The following is a 22,394-nucleotide window of genomic DNA, read 5'->3' on the forward strand; positions in this document are numbered from 1 at the left end:
TTCTAGAGTAGTGGAGAAGTGAGGAGTTGAGAAGCTAGAGACCAGAAACTGCATACACAATAGAACAAAGAAATCATAAGCAGAAAAAAGAAACAACACAAATCACTGAACAACACCGCATTATCCAATCTACAAATTAATCAATCCAGTTCAAGCATTTTCTCATAGTTCTAGTCTAATTTCCAGGATTTTCTTATCAACTTTGTTTAGTTTTTTATGTTTATTTTGATTTCTCTTGGTTTTGTAAATACATTAATCATGTATATGAATTGTTTATCGTATTTCACCTTTCAATTTCACCTTATTATTCATTTCAATTCCTTTTTATGTGTGCATATTAGCTTAGGAGATTAGAACTAATAATCAAATTAAGAATTCATTGTCGTTTGATTATTATGAGTCATATTGTTTTAGTTTTCATACAAATTGGTGCTTGTAGCATTTGAGACACCCACCCGCATTCTATAAAAATTGTGTAAAAACTCTCTAAAATTTTTCTTGCCCCCCTAAAATTTTCAATAATTTTTTTGTCCTCTCAACTTTGTTTTTCTGACTTTGTCCCCGCTTTTACCAGTCTACTCATATTTATTAAATACATTACTACTTCCAACAATTTTCAAATCTGTGTGAAAATCTTTTACTATTTATTAAAGTTAACATGTTAGAGTAACTAAATGGTGTCTTGGTCTGTTTTTGTATTTACCTAAAGGCAAAAACTTGTGTGAGACGGTCTCACGGGTCGTATTTTGTGAGACCGATCTTTATTTGGATAATCCATGAAAAGGTACTACCTTTTATACTAAGAGTATTACTTTTTAATGTGAATATGGGTCGGGTTGACCCGTCTCACAGATTGTGATCCGTGAGACGGTCTCAACGATACTTACTCTTACCTAAATTTCCCTCACTTAATATCTCCACGTTTTCTCAATATCCAATCAGATTATTTATTCCCTCCCAAGGGGCAAACGAGACCCTAAATAGCTTTCTTTCACAAAATCTTCTCGCCTCCGCCTCTTCTCTCCCCAAAACACTTCATCGCAACACCTCACGGTTGCTTAATTCTGTCAATCTGCTTCATTAATTTTCTGGGTCCATAGCTTTCTTTCACAAAATCATCTCAAATTGTCTTCTCGCCTCCGCCTCTTCCCTTCCAAAACCACTTCATCGATCACAACACCCTACGGTTGCTTAATTCTGTCAATCTACTTCACTAATTTTCTGGGTCCTTACAGGTTCGATGAACTGAATTGCAACTTTTGTATTTCATTCACTCTGGTGTGATTACTTTTTAAATTGCAACCTCCTTTGCGATCCTCTGGATGTTTACTTCGCTGTAAATACGATCAATTTACATACTTTTAATCAACCTTCTTTGCGATCCTCTGGATACTACGTGCTCTGTAATTCATTGCACTAAATTTCTAGATGATTGGTTGAAATGTTATTGATTCTGTTTTTTTTTTTTATTGTGAATTGCAGATTTACTGCAACATTAGGAAGAACGTCAGTTCAAACAGGTTCACTTATCAAATTCTTCCTTCATCAGTGTTCAGGCTTTATGTAGCTTCGGAATTTAAACAGTAGTTGCAATAATGGAATATTAGTTAGAGTATAATGTTTGGAGTTTGTTGATTATTCTATGAAAAGAATATAAAATTACCATGCCGGATGCTGTAATTAAAAATACCAGGAGCATTACTTCATGATTGACGGAATTAATCAATGAAATAATTTAAATTTGATCAATTTAACTAGTCTTATCGGCCTTAAACCTTAAATCATTGAAGATATATGGGTAAATGTTGGATTTGTGTTTCGAAACTAAGCTTAATTGTGCATATGGTTTGAGTTTATGCTGAAACATGTAGTCCTACTCTGTAGAAGGAGGTACAGAGCATATTGTGTCTTTTTCATGTTACTGCAACTTTTATTTACATATGGAATTTGAACTTGACCTTTTGACCATGTTTCAACATTGCTTTCGTTCGATTATTTCAAATTCAAATTCAATTGAACCTGCTTGAAAACACTATTTATTTGTGCTTTGTAGCAAACTGTAATTGATTTTTTAGTGTTCCCACTGATGTTTATTAAGAGTGATAATATTGTTGAATGCTATGCAATGAGAGTTGAACTTTGATATTTGTGTTGAGATGGTGAACATAGAGGTGATTTATGGGGAAGAAAACGGTAAAAGTATTGTTTATACTCTTCTTTTTGTTGGTATGTTTTGGGAACAATAAAGAAGGCTATGCTGTGAATATTTTCGTGGAGTTCTGTGAACCGTGTTTTGGATAAAATGGAACCTTTAATGCAAATTTATTATACCTTGCAAAACTTAGCGAGTTAAAATCTGTTCCTTTATAAAATGTTATCAACTTCCTACCAATATGTGTCGAAGAGGAAAATGCTTCCGTTTTTCTTTGCATATGTGTGCAGGTATGGGTTATTTTCAAAAGACACCATTTAGTTATTTCATGAGAATATGCTTCCTATCTAATATGCTTCCTACCTAATATGTGTGCATGTATTGGTTGTTTTATCAACTTCCTACCAATATGTGTCGAAGAGGAAAATGCTTCCGCTTTGCTTTGCATATGTGTGCAGGTATGTGTTGTTTTCGGCATTGTTAATCAAATAATTTCACTAAGCTTTGAACAACTGAAATGTCATTGAATTTATTTGCTTTTCAACAAAATTATAAGAATGAAAATTTGGTTAGTTTTGGTCAAGTTATTGGTAACTTCTCAAAGCGTGTAAACTGAAAATTTATGAGATGTTATAGATTAAGCAATTAGGCAAAAGTTTGATATTGTTAAGGTATTCGAATGAATTTATGATATTATTGTGGATGTATCTCACTGATAAAATCTTGATGTGAGGATCGTGGAGACGGGCTATCTTGGTGAATTACTCCATTTTGTACTTGAATCATACTGCCCAGGTACGTGTTTTTTAGTTTATTTGATTTATATTTTCATTCCTTGGATGTATCATTGCCCACAACTCTTGGTTTATTGGTCTCCAAATATTGTGCTTCAGTTTCCTCTTATTTTATTTACTTGATAAAAAAGTCAGTGATTTACACTTTGAAATTCAGGCACATGTAAAATGCAGAATTCTGGTATTTTTTGTCAGCTATTTTTGGTGCAGTTTCTGGTTCTAGACCTCGAGCAGGTGTTTATTGCATAGATGCACTTGCAATTCGTTTGGAAAAACACATACCTGGGCATAATGCTTCTTGGCCCCATACTCATTTTCTAAAAGTTACGAATATGTACTAGAGTCACTAAATAATTATCTTAAGGTTTCTTAAATAGTGTTTTATTGCATAGATGCAATTGCAATTCGTCTTGGAAAAACACATACCTGGGCAGAATGCTTCTTGGCCCCATACTTATTTTCTAAAAGTTACTAATATGTACTAGAGTCACTAAATCATTTTCTCAAGGCTTCTTAAATAGTGTTTTATTATAAATTTTACAGACAAATAAAACTGTATCTTGGTGTATGACACCATTTTGTGGATCTCTGGATACCATTTTCCTTAGATCATCACTACAACTCAACAAATTGATTTATTTATTCACATCATGTTTGCATATTGTCAAGCAATCTCATTATTACATTCTCCTTTATGTATTAATGATTTTACTTTTATATTTCTTTGTCAATACATATTTATTCACACAGTAACACATAAATTCATTGATGGAATGAGAATATATTTCTCTTGCAGATTTCTAAATATTGAAAAATGAAAGCCGCGAATTCGGGAGAACATATGTCAGAAAACAATGTTAATAACATGTTTTCTATCCAAAACTAGCCACCAAGGCACACGCAACGCATGTGTCATGAATATATTGAGCTAATATATTAAACATTCATGATATTACAACAGCATGAGACCGAAACATTTTGTACGTGAATAATGAAAGGCAATGGAACCATGTAAGGTAACAAATTGAGTTTTGCAGATTTATTTAAGCTTCGGAATCCATTGCCTTTCATGATTCACGTACAAAATGTGTCGGTCTCATGTTGTTGTAATATCATGAATGTTTAATATATTAGCTCAATATATTCATGACACACGCAACGCGTGTGTCTCGGTGGCTAGTATAAATTATATGTGAGATGGAGAAATTATTTAAATTTCAAGAATGATTAAAAATAAGATTTGTAATTTTTTTTGGGATCTTAGAGGGAAAATATATGATATGATTGTAAATGGGCTTTGTTAAGGAAGAAAATAAAAACAGGCTTGAATTTTGATTCCATGGGCTTAGATTTTGGTGGCCATAAGAGGAGAGTTCTCCACGTCTGCCGTCGCCAGGGAACGAAAATCTCAGTAAGTAGGACATTCTACAACTTCCTCCGCCTATCCCAGACAAGTCGACGGCCCTCCTCCATGTCGGAGCAGTGGCAAAACGAAGAGAAGACCCCAAAACAGCGGAGTTAGCGCAAGGAACGCGGAAGCATCGAGTCTGAGCACTGATTTTTTTATAACAAAAGTCATCAAGTGACGTTCGTAGGTGGTTTTTGATCAATGCCCAGGCCTAAAAAGGTATAATCCTCGGCCCTCGTTTATTTCATTGAAAGTTTCATAATCTGGGCTGTTTTTGTTGTTTAGAGTACACCCGGGCGGTTTAATTCATGCATGTTTTGGGTCATTAGTTGTCCACATGCTAATATTGTATCCACCATTATTGTTTGTTTATGCCTTTTTATAACACCCGCAACGCGTGTGTATCGAATAGATAGCTAGTGTGCATATATGTATCATAAAATGAGACCCTATTGCTCTAGTAACAGAGACTTAAAGTGAGAGAGGTGAAAGAAATCGTGAAGCAGCCTAAGATGGAGGTAGCTCAAGAGGTTGAGACTCCATCTAGTATAATTATACCACAAGAATGGTCTGATGCTACCGAATCGATAGTGAACAAATCTTATTTTTAATCATTCTTGAAATTTAAATACTTTCTCCATCTCACATATAATTTATACTAGCCACCGAGGCACACGCGTTGCGTGTGTCATGAATATATTGAGCTAATATATTAAACATTCATGATATTACAACAACATGAGACCGACACATTTTGTACGTGAATCATGGAAGGCAATGGATTCCGAAGCTTAAATAAATCTGCAAAACTCAATTTGTTACCTTACATGGTTCCATTGCCTTTCATGATTCACGTACAAAATGTTTCGGTCTCATGCTGTTGTAATATCATGAATGTTTAATATTAGCTCAATATATTCATGACACATGCGTTGCGTGTGCCTCGGTGGCTAGTTTTGGATAGAAAACATGTTATTAACATTGTTTTCTGACATATGTTCTCCCGAATTCGCGGCTTTCATTTTTCAATATTTAGAAATCTGCAAGAGAAATATATTCTCATTCCATCAATGAATTTATGTGTTACTGTGTGAATAAATATGTATTGACAAAGAAATATAAAAGTAAAATCATTAATACATAAAGGAGAATGTAATAATGAGATTGCTTGACAATATGCAAACATGATGTGAATAAATAAATCAATTTGTTGAGTTGTAGTGATGATCTAAGGAAAATGGTATCCAGAGATCCACAAAATGGTGTCATACACCAAGATACAGTTTTATTTGTCTGTAAAATTTATAATAAAACACTATTTAAGAAGCCTTGAGAAAATGATTTAGTGACTCTAGTACATATTAGTAACTTTTAGAAAATAAGTATGGGGCCAAGAAGCATTCTGCCCAGGTATGTGTTTTTCCAAGACGAATTGCAATTGCATCTATGCAATAAAACACTATTTAAGAAACCTTAAGATAATTATTTAGTGACTCTAGTACATATTCGTAACTTTTAGAAAATGAGTATGGGGCCAAGAAGCATTATGCCCAGGTATGTGTTTTTCCAAACGAATTGCAAGTGCATCTATGCAATAAACATCTGCTCGAGGTCTAGAACCAGAAACTGCACCAAAAATAGCTGACAAAAAATACCAGAATTCTGCATTTTACATGTGCCTGAATTTCAAAGTGTAAATCACTGACTTTTTTATCAAGTAAATAAAATAAGAGGAAACTGAAGCACAATATTTGGAGACCAATAAACCAAGAGTTGTGGGCAATGATACATCCAAGGAATGAAAATATAAATCAAATAAACTAAAAAACACGTACCTGGGCAGTATGATTCAAGTACAAAATGGAGTAATTCACCAAGATAGCCCGTCTCCACGATCCTCACATCAAGATTTTATAAGTGAGATACATCCACAATAATATCATAAATTCATTCGAATACCTTAACAATATCAAACTTTTGCCTAATTGCTTAATCTATAACATCTCATAAATTTTCAGTTTACACGCTTTGAGAAGTTACCAATAACTTGACCAAAACTAACCAAATTTTCATTCTTATAATTTTGTTGAAAAGCAAATAAATTCAATGACATTTCAGTTGTTCAAAGCTTAGTGAAATTATTTGATTAACAATGCCGAAAACAACACATACCTGCACACATATGCAAAGCAAAGCGGAAGCATTTTCCTCTTCGACACATATTGGTAGGAAGTTGATAAAACAACCAATACATGCACACATATTAGGTAGGAAGCATATTAGATAGGAAGCATATTCTCATGAAATAACTAAATGGTGTCTTTTGAAAATAACCCATACCTGCACACATATGCAAAGAAAAACAGAAGCATTTTCCTCTTCGACACATATTGGTAGGAAGTTGGTAACATTTTATGAAGGATCGCGGAAGCATCGAGTCTGAGCACTGATTTTTTTATAGCAAAAGTCATCAAGTGACGTTCGTAGGTGGTTTTTGATCAATGCCCAGGCCTAAAAAGGTATAATCCTCGGCCCTCGTTTATTTCATTGAAAGTTTCATAATCTGGGTTGTTTTTGTTGTTTAGAGTACACCCGGGCGGTTTAATTCATGCATGTTTTGGGTCATTAGTTGTCCACATGCTAATATTGTAGCCACCATTATTGTTTGTTTATGCCTTTTTATAACACCCGCAACGCGTGTGTATCGAATAGATAGCTAGTGTGCATATATGTATCACAAAATGAGACCCTATTGCTCTAGGAACAGAGGCTTAAAGTGAGAGAGGTGAAAGAAATCGTGAAGCAGCCTAAGATGGAGGTAGCTCAAGAGGTTGAGACTCCATCCAGTATAATTATACCACAAGAATGGTCTGATGCTACCGAATCGATAGTGAACAATTCTGTTTCTTCAATCCCTCCAATTGCTATTGTCTGCGGTCCTAATAATTGCGGGAAAACAACTTTCTCTCTCAATCTCGTCAATGTTTTACTGCAAAGGTACGTTTTTTACCTTGTTAATGATAACTTTTTATGAGCGCTGTTTCTGTTTTGGTGGGGAATATGGCGAGTTTATGGACGGTTTTGTATGAAGAGGTTGCAACATTTTCTTTACATGAGTATGATAGATGTTATATGGTTAGAAGATTATTGGTCTTTGATAATTTGTACATGCTGCTTTGTCTGAAAGGTTTGAAACCTGATAACTTTTGGAGGGACACCTCTTGCGGCCCGACTTTATTGTGCCGGGCATGGTTATCTCATCCATTTTTGTGTATGTTTTATGAAAGGGTAGAAGGGAGAAAGAGTTTGGAGCGAAGTTAGTTATAAGCGAGGACTCACATTGAGAGAATAAGCTGAACCTATTAGGCGTACCTACATAGAATAAATTAATTAATCTAAAGTAATGAATTGATTTTTTGATCCATGAATCCTTTTCTAAGGAAATTATATAGTTATGTTATATAGGCTCAACGAGACAGAGAATCTTATTCAAACATGAAACAAAAGTTAAGAGGAAAGCTCTTGAAACTATATGTTTTTTTCAAACTTCATGCATGGCATTAGACTTAGATGCATGTTCATAAACAATTGTTGAAAGAAGAGCACATTTTTTTGATTCACCATCAGCAGAAGTTGAGACTATTGAGTTCTTCTTTTGCAGGCACAAGAAAGTGGCTTATCTTGATACTGATGTTGGTCAGACAGTATTTACTCCTCCTGGTCTCCTGTCACTTACTATGATCGACGAAATAACTCCAGGTACAATCTCTTGATTGCTTCCACCATTGTTTGTTGGTGGTTATTTTTATTTTGATATTGTGTGGTTAATATGCTGATCGGTTCTATATTCTTTTTTTTTTCTTGTTTAGATCTGATACGTCCATGCTTGAAAATTCCTGAACGGTATTGCATCTCTAATTCACTAGATTATTTTGTGTTAGTGTTGTCCAACTTTTTATTTAGTGAACACGTATTGTCACAAAGGTGATGATGAATTGATTATATGGTACATGTTTCTATTTGAATGTCTTTGTTCAATTGATTTATGTTTTAAAAACTACTTTTTGCTTGCATGAAAGTCTCTAGGAAAAATGCTTCAGAAAAAACATCAAGGTAGAATAAAGAGCCAAATTTGGGCTCTTATTCATGCGGCTATTGTGTTTTTGGCTTATTTGTTGTGAAAATTTAACAGTATTCTTTGTTTTTGTCCAAAAATGTATTATATTACATCTTTCAATTATTCACTCTCAATGCTCAATGTGCTTACCATTGTTTATCCTTGCTGTGGTTTTACAACGACTAGTAAGTTGATATAATGAATAATATATAATACGAGCATAATAAATTGAAAGATATGGTCAAAGTTGTAAATGGCGGGAGGCGGTGACGGGGCGGTCGGTGACCGCCTACCGCCTCGGCCGCCTAGGCAATTTTTTAAGTAATTTTTTTATAGATAATCATAGATAATCATGCAATGCCACAATTATCTCAACACAATTCAAAAACTCATTCATGACATTGGTGTCATTTGATATGCTTGATTCTTTGAAGTAAAAAAACGGATTCAATAAGTAAGCGGCATAATGCAAAGGACTATTAAGTCTACCCTTAGACTTCTCATCAATAATCTTCAAAATAGGGATGACATTTTCCTTTTTTTTGAAAGACTTTTTAATGTCTTCTTTGGCTTGTTTAAGAGCACCCAATAAGAATGCCATTGAGGGCTTCTTATCACCGTCAACAAGACGTAAAACTTTAACTAAATGGGTGAAAACATTCAAAGCCAAAGAAACACCATTCCAAAAAGATATACTTGTTACCGTCGTTTCCGCCGCTTTCCCCTTCACACTACTCTTTAAATTTGTTTTGCTCCATTCATCGGATGTAAACATGAGTCACAATTGATCTTTCTTGTCTTTGAGACTTTCCAAAGTCAAAAATGAAGTAGCAAATCTAGTCACCCCGGGCCTCACAATATCACTCTTCTTGGTATATTTCCTCATAATAGCCAAAGTTCTATGATGTGCATAAATGAATATAGTCAAGGCCTTTGCTTTCTCAAGTACTCCGCTGAACTTGAGTAGTTTTGCAATTGCTTCAAGCATGAAGTTGATTGTATGAGTCGCATAAGAGGTCCAAAAAATTTGAGGTTGTATAACCTTCAATAAATCCGTCGCCGCCATATTTTGTTTGTGGCATTGTCCGTCACTACTTGAACATGTTGCGGGCCAATCTCAATGATATATTTTTCAACAAACTCAAATATATAAACCCCGGTGTGTGCCTCCATGGATTCTTCAATAGAACCAAGGAATGAAGTGCCTAGCTTGCAATTAACACGTATATTCATAATGCTTCTCCTCTTGCGATCGGTCCATGCATCGGTCATTATTGAACATCCATTTTTCATCCACTCTTCTTCATGTTTTTTTAGAGAAAATTTGGTCCTCAAAACTTCTTGCTTCAAAAGTGGCTCTCTTAAAAGATATTGACTTGGAGGTTTGTAGCCCGGACCGAATTGGCCAATCGCCTCTACAAGTTGTCTAAAACTTTGATTGTCAATTGAATGAAAAGGAATCCTCGTTTCGTATATCCATCTAGCAACATACTCATGCACATAAACTTTAACTTCAAGGCATTATTTATGTTTTGTTGTCTTGCCTTTGTTGGATCGATTGCGGATGTCCACTTATCAATAGGCCCGAGGTTCTTTGGCTTTTTTTTGAATTATCTCCCACCACTTGACAATCACCATCCTCTTCATCAACATATGTTTACCTCCGCCCTTTCTTCTTTTAGTTCTTCCACCTTTTGACGCCTTTTATTCTCGCTATTTTCAAGATAGTCTCTCACTCTTATTTTGTGCTCATCAGATGCTTTAAGACATGCTTCAACTTGTCCTATAATTCCCGCAATATGATGCTTCATCCTATAAACTCCTCCTTTAATAAGCCTCTTACACAACTTGCATGTGATTCAATCCCTTTTCTCTTTATTATAGAACACCCCATATTCCCAAACAATATCATTAGACTTTGGCTTAAATTCCAACTCCGGTTGTTTTTCTTTTTCCGCTATTAATCTTCAACAATAAATAAGTAATAAAATAATAATAGGGAAAAAAATTGATTTTTGAAATCACAAAATCTGAAATATTATAAAAAAAGTATGTCCCAGAGTTCGTAATTGACTGGGTGAACTTCGGTAGTTATATCACTAGTCGATTTGTATGTCTGCGTGTCCGTGTGGCCAACTCACATGCCCCAATTAACGGTGCTCAGTATTTGATATGTTCTGCGCATCGATTAATTTCAAATATTTGGCTCAACAATGTTTTCTCGCTCATGGCAGTTCATTTGCCAAGCCCGTTCCAAAATTTATTGACTCTTCTCTCAATTCTCAACCAAAGTTATATACTATAGTTCACCGGTTATTAATTGGGTTCTGTAAGTATTGCAATTTTTTTGCTGTTTATATATGTTTTTCTAGTCAAATCTATTGTATTAAACTGTAATTCACTATGACTTTTGACATCTCGTTTCAGATGCTTTTTCTTTGGTGACATCTCCTCGAAAAGGGACCCAGAATTGTATCTCTCTTATATATTTAATCTGTTTGATCACTACCTGAAAGAATACCATATGAATGACAACACTAACTGTCTGGGTGATGCTGGTTTTCCGCTTGTAATAAATACCCCTGGCTGGGTCAAAGGTTTGTAATTCATCGTTCTTTTCTTTCTTATTGTTATAACACAAGTAATTTTAATGTTACAAGTTTATTTTGTGCCTAAGGAGTAATATAATCTTTACTTCTACTATAGCTCATTACATGCTATCTCTTTTGTTTTATGTGCAGGTATAGGTTATGAAATATTGGTGGACATGATAAAATATATGTCTCCTACCCATGTTGTCAAGATTAAGATTTCACGTGTAGCGAAGAATTTACCAGCTGGCGCATTTTGGACGAGTGAGGGGGTTATGGATACTAATCATGTCATTGAGATAAATGCTGCTCTCCATGATCTTTTACATAGATCGTATGAACTAATATTCTGATCTTCATGTTAAGCACTTGTTTTATGAATCAAAATTGCATTAAATTTTGATCATTCGATTCTATTTGAAAAAATCTGTCAATTATTGATTGGCATGAATTATATTACATGGGAGTACAATGAACTTATAAATGGATTCAACATAAAAATAGGATGAAATTATTGACCCTTATTCCCCTGTGGTGTGGTCAGTAATAAGAAATGATTTGGGATTGTAAATTTAATTATTCTTCTTTAGTGTTTAACAATCACAAGGTCAACTTCTTTATGCTTAGGAATATTAAACGGGTTGAGAACAAATCATACTAAGAAACAGATTGAGAAGGGAGTTGAAATGATTTCCTAATTTTGCCTTATCAATTGTCATGTTATCTGATTTGATCCATTTTTAAGATCCATAGCTTTTATGTTCTTTTGTCTAATCTGTCGACTGGATGTATTCCTCTCCCAAAGATCTCCATGTAACGTTTCATCATGACTGACAACATGAATTTAATCAGTCAATCTTCAAAAGTTGTTGATTCTGCCTTGTGTACTTGACAATACCTCACCAGGGTGCTGGTACAAAGGAATGCTTCTGGTCTTCGAGATTTGCGGGTAATGGAATACTTCAGGCAATGCTTTCCCAATGAGAGAAATCTCACGAGAAAGAAACTTGGTCTTGCACTAGTTGCTCTCCCTCCTTGTGAATTTCATATTTCAAGTGTAAAGATAAAACATCTTCATTGTCAGGTATGGCTGTCCATGTGGCCATTAGCATTGATGGTTCCTTTTAGTTTAGAATGACTCTTAAAATTGAATTATGCCAGACAATTTATTTATTTTTGTGCGAAGAAACGTATTTGAATGTTTTACTTTAGTGTATATTTATGTACACCATGTATTGTATTGTTAACATTCTTATCATAAAAGGAACATTTGTCTTCTTTTAGGTCCCTGAGACAGAAGTTTTCTATAGCTTGAATGCTACTATTGTTGGTCTAGCGATTAGTTCCGATGTTACCGAACAATTACCTCAATGTGTTGGTCTCGGACTTGTTAGAGCCGTCGACCCATCGAAGGGTATGCTGTATATTATTACCCCTGTTCCACAGCAGACTCTGGACGACGTCGATCTCTTTCTTCAGGGGTTCTTTCAGATTCCTACATGTTTTTTGAAGGTGCCCGTTTTCACAGTTTCTTTTCAAAATGATTGTTTTACATAAATTTTGACAAGAATGGCCCGAAAATTCGAGATCATAGGTCTTTGAATCACATGAAAGTTTGTTTCCAAGTTGATTTTTATTCCTAGCCATAATGGATTGAAGTAACCGAGTTTTCATTTCTTCCCTCAGGTTCCAGGCTATATTTCCCCGTACATGTCTCGCAATGTTATCAGCTAGAAGATCCTTATTTCAAAGATTTCGCTTTATTTAATGAGTACACTTTATATAGCTTCAACATATTAGAATTTTTAGTTTCTTATTTCGCTGATATTTACGAATTTCGTTTGAACAACTATATCCATGTGATCTTTTATGGTTATAGGTTGTGAGAATATAGTTAGGAGATTAGTTAAAACACTCGAATTTATGCTAATTTTAATACATCAGTACGTCTTTAAGCGAAATTCTTCCTTTTTCCCCATCCCAGTAAAGAACTCTAATACTGAGGAAGGGGACAGTAAACAAGGGAGATCGGCTTTTTCCAAAGAAAAAAATGGGCCACTATGCTGAATTATGGACAATCATGTGGCTAGTCGCAAGCCATCTAGCTCTGAAACTAGAATAAACACACGCAAACAAATCACAATACACCAATATCAATCGTACAACTCGAAAACATGTTTAAATTCACTAGATAAAAATGGGAATGACTAAGAAACTCAATCATTTGTGGGCATAGAACCGGCCTTGGTAGATAGTTTTCCTAGCTAGAATACACCTCTGTAGGTTAATAAATACACCATGGTAGATAGGACGGATCTTGATATGCTTAATAAATAAGATACATGGCCCGAAACAATGAAAGACGGAGCTGGAGCACACAAAACCCGGGAGAGGTAAAGTAGCCCCACCAACTATACTGAGTTTTATGGCTCTGACATGGACGTTGGTGCACATCCCAGTTATACACACGAGCGATAGTAACCTGGAAAACGGTACTAGCTCAAGAAACACATAGAGCAGAAAAAATGTGACGCACGATGTGGTTTAGAGTGATTGATTACACATTCACAACTCATTTTGTATCTTTTGGGAAAAAAACCTTTCAAAATTCAAGGTATTCCCCTAATTTATGATGGAACATGTAGACAAATACGTCCGTTAGAATTGCAAAAAAGGACAACATGGATTTCTATGCATTACCAAGTCACCATTATTTCATCCTTTGAATTTGTAGTTCACCTAAGCAAAAAGATCTCAAAATGATGATACCCATGCATCACCTGAGTAATAGTCACTTGATCCCTTAGGAATAGTAGATCAGCAACAAGAACTTCTAAACTTGCTTTGGCATTCTCCAAATTTTTTTGAAGCCGGGTAGCCGCCTGCACGATGAAGTTTAAAGAACTCTTATATAGTCGTTGTATTGCAGGAAAACAAAAAGTAAAAGGCGGCCTCTTCAGATGTTTAGTACCTCTTCACGTGAATATTCCAACATGACATTCGCTCCGAGCCATAGACAAACAGAATCTGTATTTTCAACACGAGCTCGGGAATAGATGCCTTCAGAGATTTCAAAATCAGCAATAATTTCCTACAATCAACAAAGAGCAAGGCACTGAACATGGGCAGCTCAAATACACAATCATGATCAAAAAATGAAAGTGGAGCATATTGGTTGATTTTTTTTTTTTTCCAAAATAGATAGGTTGATTTGAACACCAAAAGTTTTGCATTACATGCAGAAAAAATTAATTTAAATCATATCAAACCCTAGGAGACCGGGACAAGAAAAACTGGCTTGAAGCATTTTAGCTGTAATCTCCAGTAAGTTTGTCCACTAGAGATAAACTCGAGCAACAGCCCGAAATGGTCTCAAATCATATAATATTTTCATAGGTATATGTGTGATGAGCTTTGTGACCGATATAATTGAAATAAAGTATTCGGTTGAGTAAACTAAAATCTTCCTGCATACCCTAAGAAGGCCAAATATGGATTAATTGATTCTAAACCAACAAATTCAAAGGAGAATCCAAATAGTTAAACAGACAAACTTGATGGTAAACGATATGCACGAGAGGAAGAATCTATTTGCAATTGAAGCACCTGAAATTTAAATTGTCTATTAATTTTCAGACCAAGTATCTCTCCCATACAAACAAGAAACGACAGCGCAAAGTGAAAAAAAACTTCCCCAAATTCTCAAGAATCAAGGAGTGACAAACCAATCAGCACAATGATACATCAATTGGATTTCCAGAACGTAAGTATCAGGCTCAAGTCATACCAAATGCATGTATCGGTAAAATTTCTGTTTTTTTTTTCTCCATGAGGTCTTGGAACAGTTTCCAAGGAAAGAGTGCAACACATATTGCCAAGTCTATTTTAAACTAAATAAATTTTAGTTATATAAGCATGAATCACCAATAGACTAACAAAAGAGATCATTTTTCATTTTAAAGAGTGCATATTTTTCCAAAAATTATAAATTCAATCTTTCTGCATTAATATTCTAATTAAATTACACATCAAAGGTCCAAAAAGAAAAAAAACCAAAAAACAATCTCAGTTTAAGAACAAACCTGACCGGTGTCCTTATTAGCTTGCAAAGTTGCAACAGCGTCTAAGCATTTCTCAATGTCCGGAATTTTCGCCTATAGTGATAAAGAAATTCAAATTTCAGAAAACACCTAGATGTTAGGAGCCGTCAAAAAAACCATTATTTGGCAGATTGTGGAAATTACGGATTTGAGTTTCTAAACATTAACATATCAAAAGTCAACTGCATACAATATGGTTGACTTTCTTACTATGGTAATTGTATCACCATGTACAAGAACTAAAGAGAAGTAAGAAAAAGAACGCACAGATGCTAAGGAAAATATTTGAAATGTGAAGCATCGCATGAAAGTGTTTGACTAGCTTATGCCAAGAATCTTATAAGTACAATGAGTTTACAAATTTTTTAAGCTTCTGGTGTTGAAACATGTTTATGCAGTAAGCTATCAATTTATTAGGAAAAAAATATGCTCTAAGAGCTGATATGATGCATTTATGGTAGCACTGAAACTAATGCTGTAGAAACTAGAAAAGGGAGGATGAGATCTTAAATATAAGTCGGGATCCCTCAGCTTTATCTAAGAGCTTTTACCTCTTCTCATCTTGTGTTGGAACTTTGGAAGGTCTTATTTTAAAAAAAACTATGCAACACTTTAATGTATCATATAAGCTCTCAAACAACTATATAGGAATATATTAAATACACACTAAAAATGAGAACACGCAGCACTTGAGAAATGCCACTCATTTCACTTTTGCTTGCAACTTTGGAACCAGACAAACTTCAGCACTTGCAGCAAGGAAAAATTAAGAGGACTTGAGAATTTGCATAGAAACAGGCAAACCTGAAGATCCCTCTGCTGTGCAAGAAGCTTCATTTCCACCACTCTATATTGCTGAAGCCTGCCAAACATTTATAGAAAGAAAAGGAAATTTGGAAAGTTGGAAGGAAAAAGCGATGATAACATGACATGGATAAGAAAAATTTCAGAGGAAATAGCAATCACTATGATAAAAATTGGTAAGAGATTCCTCCTAACTTTCTAAACTTCTCAAGAAAGCTAATACTTGAATACTGCAAGCATGGCCAAACCATAGTAATTAAAAGGGCAAGGCGCATTAAAGTGATCGAGTGTCCTGGGGCTTTAAGCGCAAAGTGAGGCGCAAGTTTTACAAAAATAAAGCGTCAATAAATAAAATATTCTCAAAAAATAAATAAATTCAGTTCTTTTTAAGTGTGATACATGAAACATCAAATATTAAAATCATCTTACATCCAATCAAATATTAAAATAAGGGCAAAGGGCAGAGGCGAAGCAAGACGAGGGAAAATACAACGTGAAGGTAAGTGTTTCCTAAGTCCTTTATTCCTGTAAATAGAGGATAATCACCCTCTCTATCTAGAATTCTTTAGAAAGGTCTACTTATCTACGATGCACACAGAAGCACAAGCTTCATGGAAGCCATGCACTTTGGAGCGCGATTAAGCGCAGGCCACGCGCTTGGCTCCGCTCTGCATTAAGCGCTTTTGACATCTATGGGCCAGATAAGTCTGAAAATAACATTTTCTCTTCCAAGAACCATGCTTTACAATATAAAAGAAACAACCAAAATAACTGCTCATTGGGCCTGGCTCCTTTCGCTCTCTTATACTGGCTTTACATTAGGGTTGCATGTTTAATTTTTTTTAGGAGACTATGTGATTTGGTCAATTATGTTATCATAATAGAACTTTATTCTTATATCTTTAATTTTTTTTTTATTTTTAATCATTATTTATGGAAGTGCTTACTTGATATCGGATACATCAACGTCATATATGTTATATCACATCAGCACTACGTAAAAAAATGACTATAATTGTACATAGATGACTAAATCCATAAAAATACAGACATAAATAACCAATTCACAATTTTTTTTTCACATCAGCACTACGTAAAAAAATGACTATAATTGTACATAGATGACTAAATCCATAAAAATACAGACATAAATAACCAATTCACAATTTTTTTTTAAAAAAAATGAAATTTTCAATAATTATTATTAAATAAATCAGAAAAAAAATATTAATATGATCTATGTTTAGTGCTTATTATATATTGGTTAAATAAGTGTTTTAGAAAATGAGTAAATATTTTAAAATTTTCCTCGTTTATTCTGTTGTTCAGTTTTCGATTTTATAATTAATATTGTCTGATGAATATGATTCGGATTTTTAAAATAAATAAGAAAAAAAATTTTAAAACTCCACTATTAAATTCTTTACCATATGAAATCTAACATTATTTAACCTAAAGACTAAAATCTATCATCTCTAAAATAATTCCAACCATTTTTTTGTACCCTTTGAATTAAAAATATATATATATATATATATATATATATATATATATATATATATATATATATATATATATATATCCATGTGGTTTGTAATTTTCTGGTAAATTATTGATGTTCCCACTTGGGTAAAATAATCACTTCAATTAGATAAGATGATTAGACAAATGTCAGGTGGAGTAAGGTGATGGACAGGTCTAGTGATAGATATATCTCTTCTTAACTTTTTTGATTAACAAGCTATCATTTTTTATAGGTTCTTAACATTAACATCCAACCTAATCAATTATTGAAATGTCACCAGCAATTAAGTGTGTTCAGTTATACAAGTTTAAATTATATACAATCTTGTTGAATTGCAATTTTTTTTTGTTGTATAGAAATTTTCGGACTAAAAAAGTACACTGGGAAATTTTTTCTAGGACCGATCATCTGCTATCATAACAAAATTATAGTTTGTGTTTTTCTAGCAGCGATGCAACTTTAATCTTTTGAATTGTATACAATATAAACATCACGTCATAGTTGCTCGTTTGGTATACACATGAGTATTGCTCGTAACAATATGCATCACAATAATTGCACAAACTTGCAAATAATCAAAATCACGTTGTAAGATTGATTTGATATTAATTATACGATTGAAGATTTACGATTTTATTAGACGCTATAACTATTTATAATGATGAAAATTAAATATTTTATAGTGTATGACCAAAACATAAGACCATACACTACTCATATTTTATCTCTATGATAAATCGTTATGTCCATATATTACAAGTATTTGACTATAGTTTTATTAATATTTTGCTAGCCCATTTAAGATAAATCAAAATCATGTTCCTAATGTTCCATTCATATTTTGGTGGTGGTTAAATACTTGAGGTTAAACGGTCTATTTTATGTTGGTTTTTAAATTGTTGGGATCCACTTCCATGTTGTTAAGATGTTATAATACAAATTGTTAGAATAAAAAGTTTACAACTAGTCCAAAAATTATAGCAGAGCCTCACACTAGGCGACGAGTGACACGAGAGATTGCATATGTTTTGGTATCAATGGATCGGGTTGTTAGACACATGCGTCCGGAGAGGAGCATGCCTCACTGCTAGTGTTGTTCTATATTACTTTCGATATCAGTCTTGATATTTCTTTGCTGCTGGCACTATCCCCAGGCGAGACAGACTACTCATTAAATATCTGGTGCCTCATGGTACAGATAACCAAAAGGATCAAATGACGAAACGTTTGCAGCTTAGTGCACAATAACTTTTCAGAAAATCACTCATCTTAATACAATTCATTCATGTAAACTTGATCCAACACAAATAAATATTTAAATATCAACTAAATATAGTTTGAGCATGGATATATATTCGTATAAAAAGCATATTATGCAATTCATCTATATTTATACAAGTATTAACTTATATAATCAAAATTTTCACGCTATTTCTGTTGATAAACATATTCTAAAAAAACTAATAGATAAAATATGTGGAATGATTGAAAGTGGTGATACAACTCACAAGTGTTATTTGCAAATTTGGGGCCCCTTCAACAACTCTTTATCTTATGCTTAATTACAGCTAATATTGATGTTGACAAATACGTTAATAAATTAGCTTTAACTTGAGGGAACAAAAAATCCATTTGAAATAGTTTTATTTGAAGGTGATGAATCCCCCATAGGAATTTGGCTTGAATTCAATTTGGAAATAATTTAAATGAAGTGAACAATAAAAAAATTATGCAGAAATTGAAAATCTTACCGATCGGATATCTCACTTGGTGTTTCTTGAAAAAGGAAGCTTGGATATTTTACTCCTAATTCTCAAATATTTCCCCTGTTAGGATCGAAGTTAAAATTTTGAGATGATGAATAAATTTAGTCAAAAATATTTCGGTTGGATTAGCAACACTGAAATTTGATTCTTGTCAGTAATGTTTTCAGCAAATCAATCAATTGACCTGTGCGGAAGTAGGTTTGCTGAAAATAGTTGAACAAATGACTCAAAAAAAGAAAGGTTGAGGATTGTTGAGTAAAATGCAATAGTAAACTAAATGCGAAATTGTTTCTGGATATTCGGAGATTTCAATACTCTTACGTCACTCATTCTTCTTCATGGAAGGCTTGTACTAAAAGACTTTGGTAATTACAAGCAGTTTGAAATCACTTACTTCAGTAGGACTTAAACAATGTTTGACTGAAACTCTCAGTAAAACTCTGATTTAAAGAATTTGAGAAGTAAGACTTCTTACTTTCAATTATAAATAATACTGAAAACTTTTAAGCACAAAAGTGATCGTTGAACTAATATGATAATGAATTATCTGGGTGAACTGACTTTCGGTTGGGCTTTAAAATCATTATCGATAGATTATCGGTTTACTTTGTATGAATGAGAGTGAGAACCATATCTTGATTCAAGACAATTGATTTATTTATACCTTCAATTGTCAACAGTAACCCATTCCAAATATATTTGTTCATGACCGTGGATGTCATTGTTTCCATATCGCCGTCCTTTCTGATATGTTCAAAATTCTGACTGAATGTAAGGACCGTGTATTGTATTATCGATAATCAACATACACTGTAGCTCTGAGCCTTAATCACTGATCGGTGAAAAACGAAAAGTTTAAAAGTTGACTTTGATCCTTAATCACTAATCGGACTGATTTACTAGAAAGTGAAAAGATTTTATCCTAAATGATAGATATTTGGAGGATCAAATTAGTCAACCCATAATCAGTTTAGCTCATGATATCCTTCGTACTGATTTATTAGTTAGGTTATTAATCAGTTAGATTACTGAGTTCATTGTACCTCTAGAATTCATTGTGGTTCCAATCATCAAAACTAAAATATTCTAACAATTTCTCTCTTTTGATGTTTAACAATATAATGCCAAAATACTGAATTTGTTCATTTTTAACAATACGTACAACTGAACTAATTGACTGACTGACTAATATAATTTGTACTGATTATCTTCTAAACTGACTGGTAGATTTGTTCTGTGGTTCAATAGATGATCTAGGCTGACTAAAACTAGTTGGCTTCTTCTTTTTTTTTTTTCTCAATACCAGATGGTGGCTTCAAGTAGGTGATAATGGAAGCTAATTGAGAGCTAACACAATCAATTTTTCCATTAAAATTTTCCTAAACGTCTTCTATCTTGGTGCAAAGCTGGAAGTTGTTGGCTTGGATTTTCCCACCAAGCTAAGTAGCCGTTGCTGTTCGTGCCTTTTTGATCTATTTCAGTCGACTAAATATATCAATCATACTTCCAGATAGTTCTCACACATCTTTAAGCATCTTATATTTGAACGTTTTTAAGGCTTATTCTATATTTGGATTGCTCCTTTTAAGGGCTGTGATAGGAGGGGAGATAGAAATGAGGCTAGAGTTGATTTGATCCCAAGTTGTTCCATCAGTTAGGTCCAGATTGGGAGAAGATGATTCTACTGAAGGTATCTCTTTGGAAAATAGACCCACAAAATGAAGAGCTAGACTGGTAGAAGGCCATGCTTGATCAATTGGGAAGATTTCTGAATCAGCCAGTTATTCTACAGTTTGATTGATTTGTTTTGCTAACACTGGATCATTGTGCTCAGTCATTGCCACTTCAACTATCTCTTGAACAAGCTCTCGAACAAAAGCAGTTTCTGCTGATTCTAACAACAGAATATCCTCAGATGATGTGACGTCTTCAATGGGGTAAAATTAAGTAGTTTTCTTATTTGGTGAAGGGGCAAGAAGTGTGCTGAGCGGCAAATCGTCCTCATCATCATCAATGTTCTGTTGTGCAATGGATTGCACAACTTCGTCAACATTAGATAAAGCAAAGGTTCTCATAGATGGGGAGGGAGGAAAAACTGACTAGTCAGGCTGTTGGGTTCTTTTGGAACCAGTTTCAATGGGAATCTTAGATATAGACTGAACTGAATATCCACCCACTTCCTGCTCCTAGGAATCCATTGGTTCAAAAAGTTTGTGATCATTTTCCCAGAATTTAACTTTCATCGGCAGGGAGACTAGGTCCATATCTAGTTGATTGATCACAGTTACATCATCAAAAGCAGTTGGGAAAGATGGGTCATAATTAGATCTCTGTTCAGCACAGACTATAGTCAGCTTTTGAATCTTGAGAAGATCCAGAAGATAATCTCATAACTGAAGAGCTTCAGTGATGACTACAGTCTCGACTTGACGCCGATATGATTTCTCAAAGGCTATAAATTTTTTAAGTACTTCATTTTTCTTCAGTTTATATGCAAGGAAGATTGTCCTAAATTGTACCAACTAATCAAATAATTCAATATTTTCTTTAGCAAATTCATTCACTTCATCCATCAATAAATTGGTATATCTGAGTCTGGACAGTTGATATAGATTCTGAGATAGAATTTAAGCCATCTTAGCTTTTCCTTTCCTTGAAGCTTAGGAGAAGGTATAAACCAATCCTGATCTGGTGGACTGAGTGAAATATCTAATGATTACTCTTGTCGTTGGTCTAGGAGGAGAAAGAGCAAATGACATATTGATTTTTCTGAGAGGGGCTGCCACAACTATCAGTTTTATTTTTTCAGCTGGCTGATCAGAATCCTCAGCCACTTGTATCGGAGCTAAAGGAACTGCCTTACTTGATGCAGGCACTGATCTAGTTTTGTCTGTTCTAGCATTTTTCAGAAGATGCGAAGGAGTTGTGACCTCAGAGTCACTGGCTTGTTGAATCAATTTCCTCTTAGGATTCAATCCAGTTACCCTAATTCCCTTTTTTATCATCTGGTTTCCTTTCAGTAATCAGATCCTTTCCAATCTCTTTCTTGATGACTATAATCCCAAAAAGGTGACATTCAAATATTGTCTTTTAGGTCTGAGAGATATAATGTTTGGTGCAGTTTGAGCTTTGAACTT

The 22,394-nt window shown here is 34.1% G+C and overlaps 2 protein-coding genes and 1 long non-coding RNA gene across 9 annotated transcripts; 1 reads left to right on the forward strand and 2 right to left on the reverse strand.

Moving 5' to 3' along the window:
- The first annotated feature begins 973 nt into the window (after window positions 1–973).
- Window positions 974–12,938, forward strand: LOC140809382 (polynucleotide 5'-hydroxyl-kinase NOL9-like). Of its 6 annotated transcripts, none has more exons than XM_073166984.1 (10): window positions 974–1,235; window positions 1,483–1,520; window positions 7,116–7,351; window positions 8,016–8,113; window positions 8,224–8,257; window positions 10,899–11,068; window positions 11,213–11,396; window positions 11,969–12,146; window positions 12,347–12,574; window positions 12,749–12,938. In XM_073166984.1, exons 3-10 carry the CDS (start codon window positions 7,167–7,169, stop codon window positions 12,794–12,796), a joined length of 1,125 nt encoding a protein of 374 aa, XP_073023085.1. In that variant the 5' UTR covers window positions 974–1,235; window positions 1,483–1,520; window positions 7,116–7,166; the 3' UTR covers window positions 12,797–12,938. The 6 variants fall into 6 exon arrangements, with proteins under 6 accessions (XP_073023085.1, XP_073023086.1, XP_073023082.1 ...); XM_073166985.1 differs by having other exon boundaries at window positions 7,122–7,351; XM_073166981.1 differs by lacking the exons at window positions 974–1,235; window positions 1,483–1,520 and adding an exon at window positions 4,296–4,573.
- On the reverse strand, window positions 5,889–6,278 carry LOC140809386 (uncharacterized). The gene is made up of 2 exons (XR_012113107.1): window positions 6,190–6,278; window positions 5,889–5,980 (listed from the first exon to the last, which is right to left on the reverse strand). It is a non-coding gene; the product is annotated as an uncharacterized lncRNA (long non-coding RNA).
- Window positions 12,939–13,249: 311 nt separating the features above from the next.
- Window positions 13,250–16,729, reverse strand: LOC140809384 (prefoldin subunit 3-like). 2 transcript variants are annotated; one of them, XM_073166986.1, is made up of 5 exons: window positions 15,967–16,729; window positions 15,145–15,216; window positions 14,034–14,153; window positions 13,843–13,944; window positions 13,250–13,544 (listed from the first exon to the last, which is right to left on the reverse strand). In XM_073166986.1, exons 1-5 carry the CDS (start codon window positions 16,033–16,035, stop codon window positions 13,389–13,391), a joined length of 519 nt encoding a protein of 172 aa, XP_073023087.1. In that variant the 5' UTR covers window positions 16,036–16,729; the 3' UTR covers window positions 13,250–13,388. The 2 variants fall into 2 exon arrangements, with proteins under 2 accessions (XP_073023087.1, XP_073023088.1); XM_073166987.1 differs by having other exon boundaries at window positions 13,503–13,544; window positions 13,771–13,944.
- Window positions 16,730–22,394: the final 5,665 nt, after the last annotated feature.

Source organism: Primulina eburnea, chromosome 13, assembly GCF_022965805.1.
Source record: "Primulina eburnea isolate SZY01 chromosome 13, ASM2296580v1, whole genome shotgun sequence".
Classification (NCBI taxonomy): Eukaryota; Viridiplantae; Streptophyta; class Magnoliopsida; order Lamiales; family Gesneriaceae; genus Primulina; species Primulina eburnea.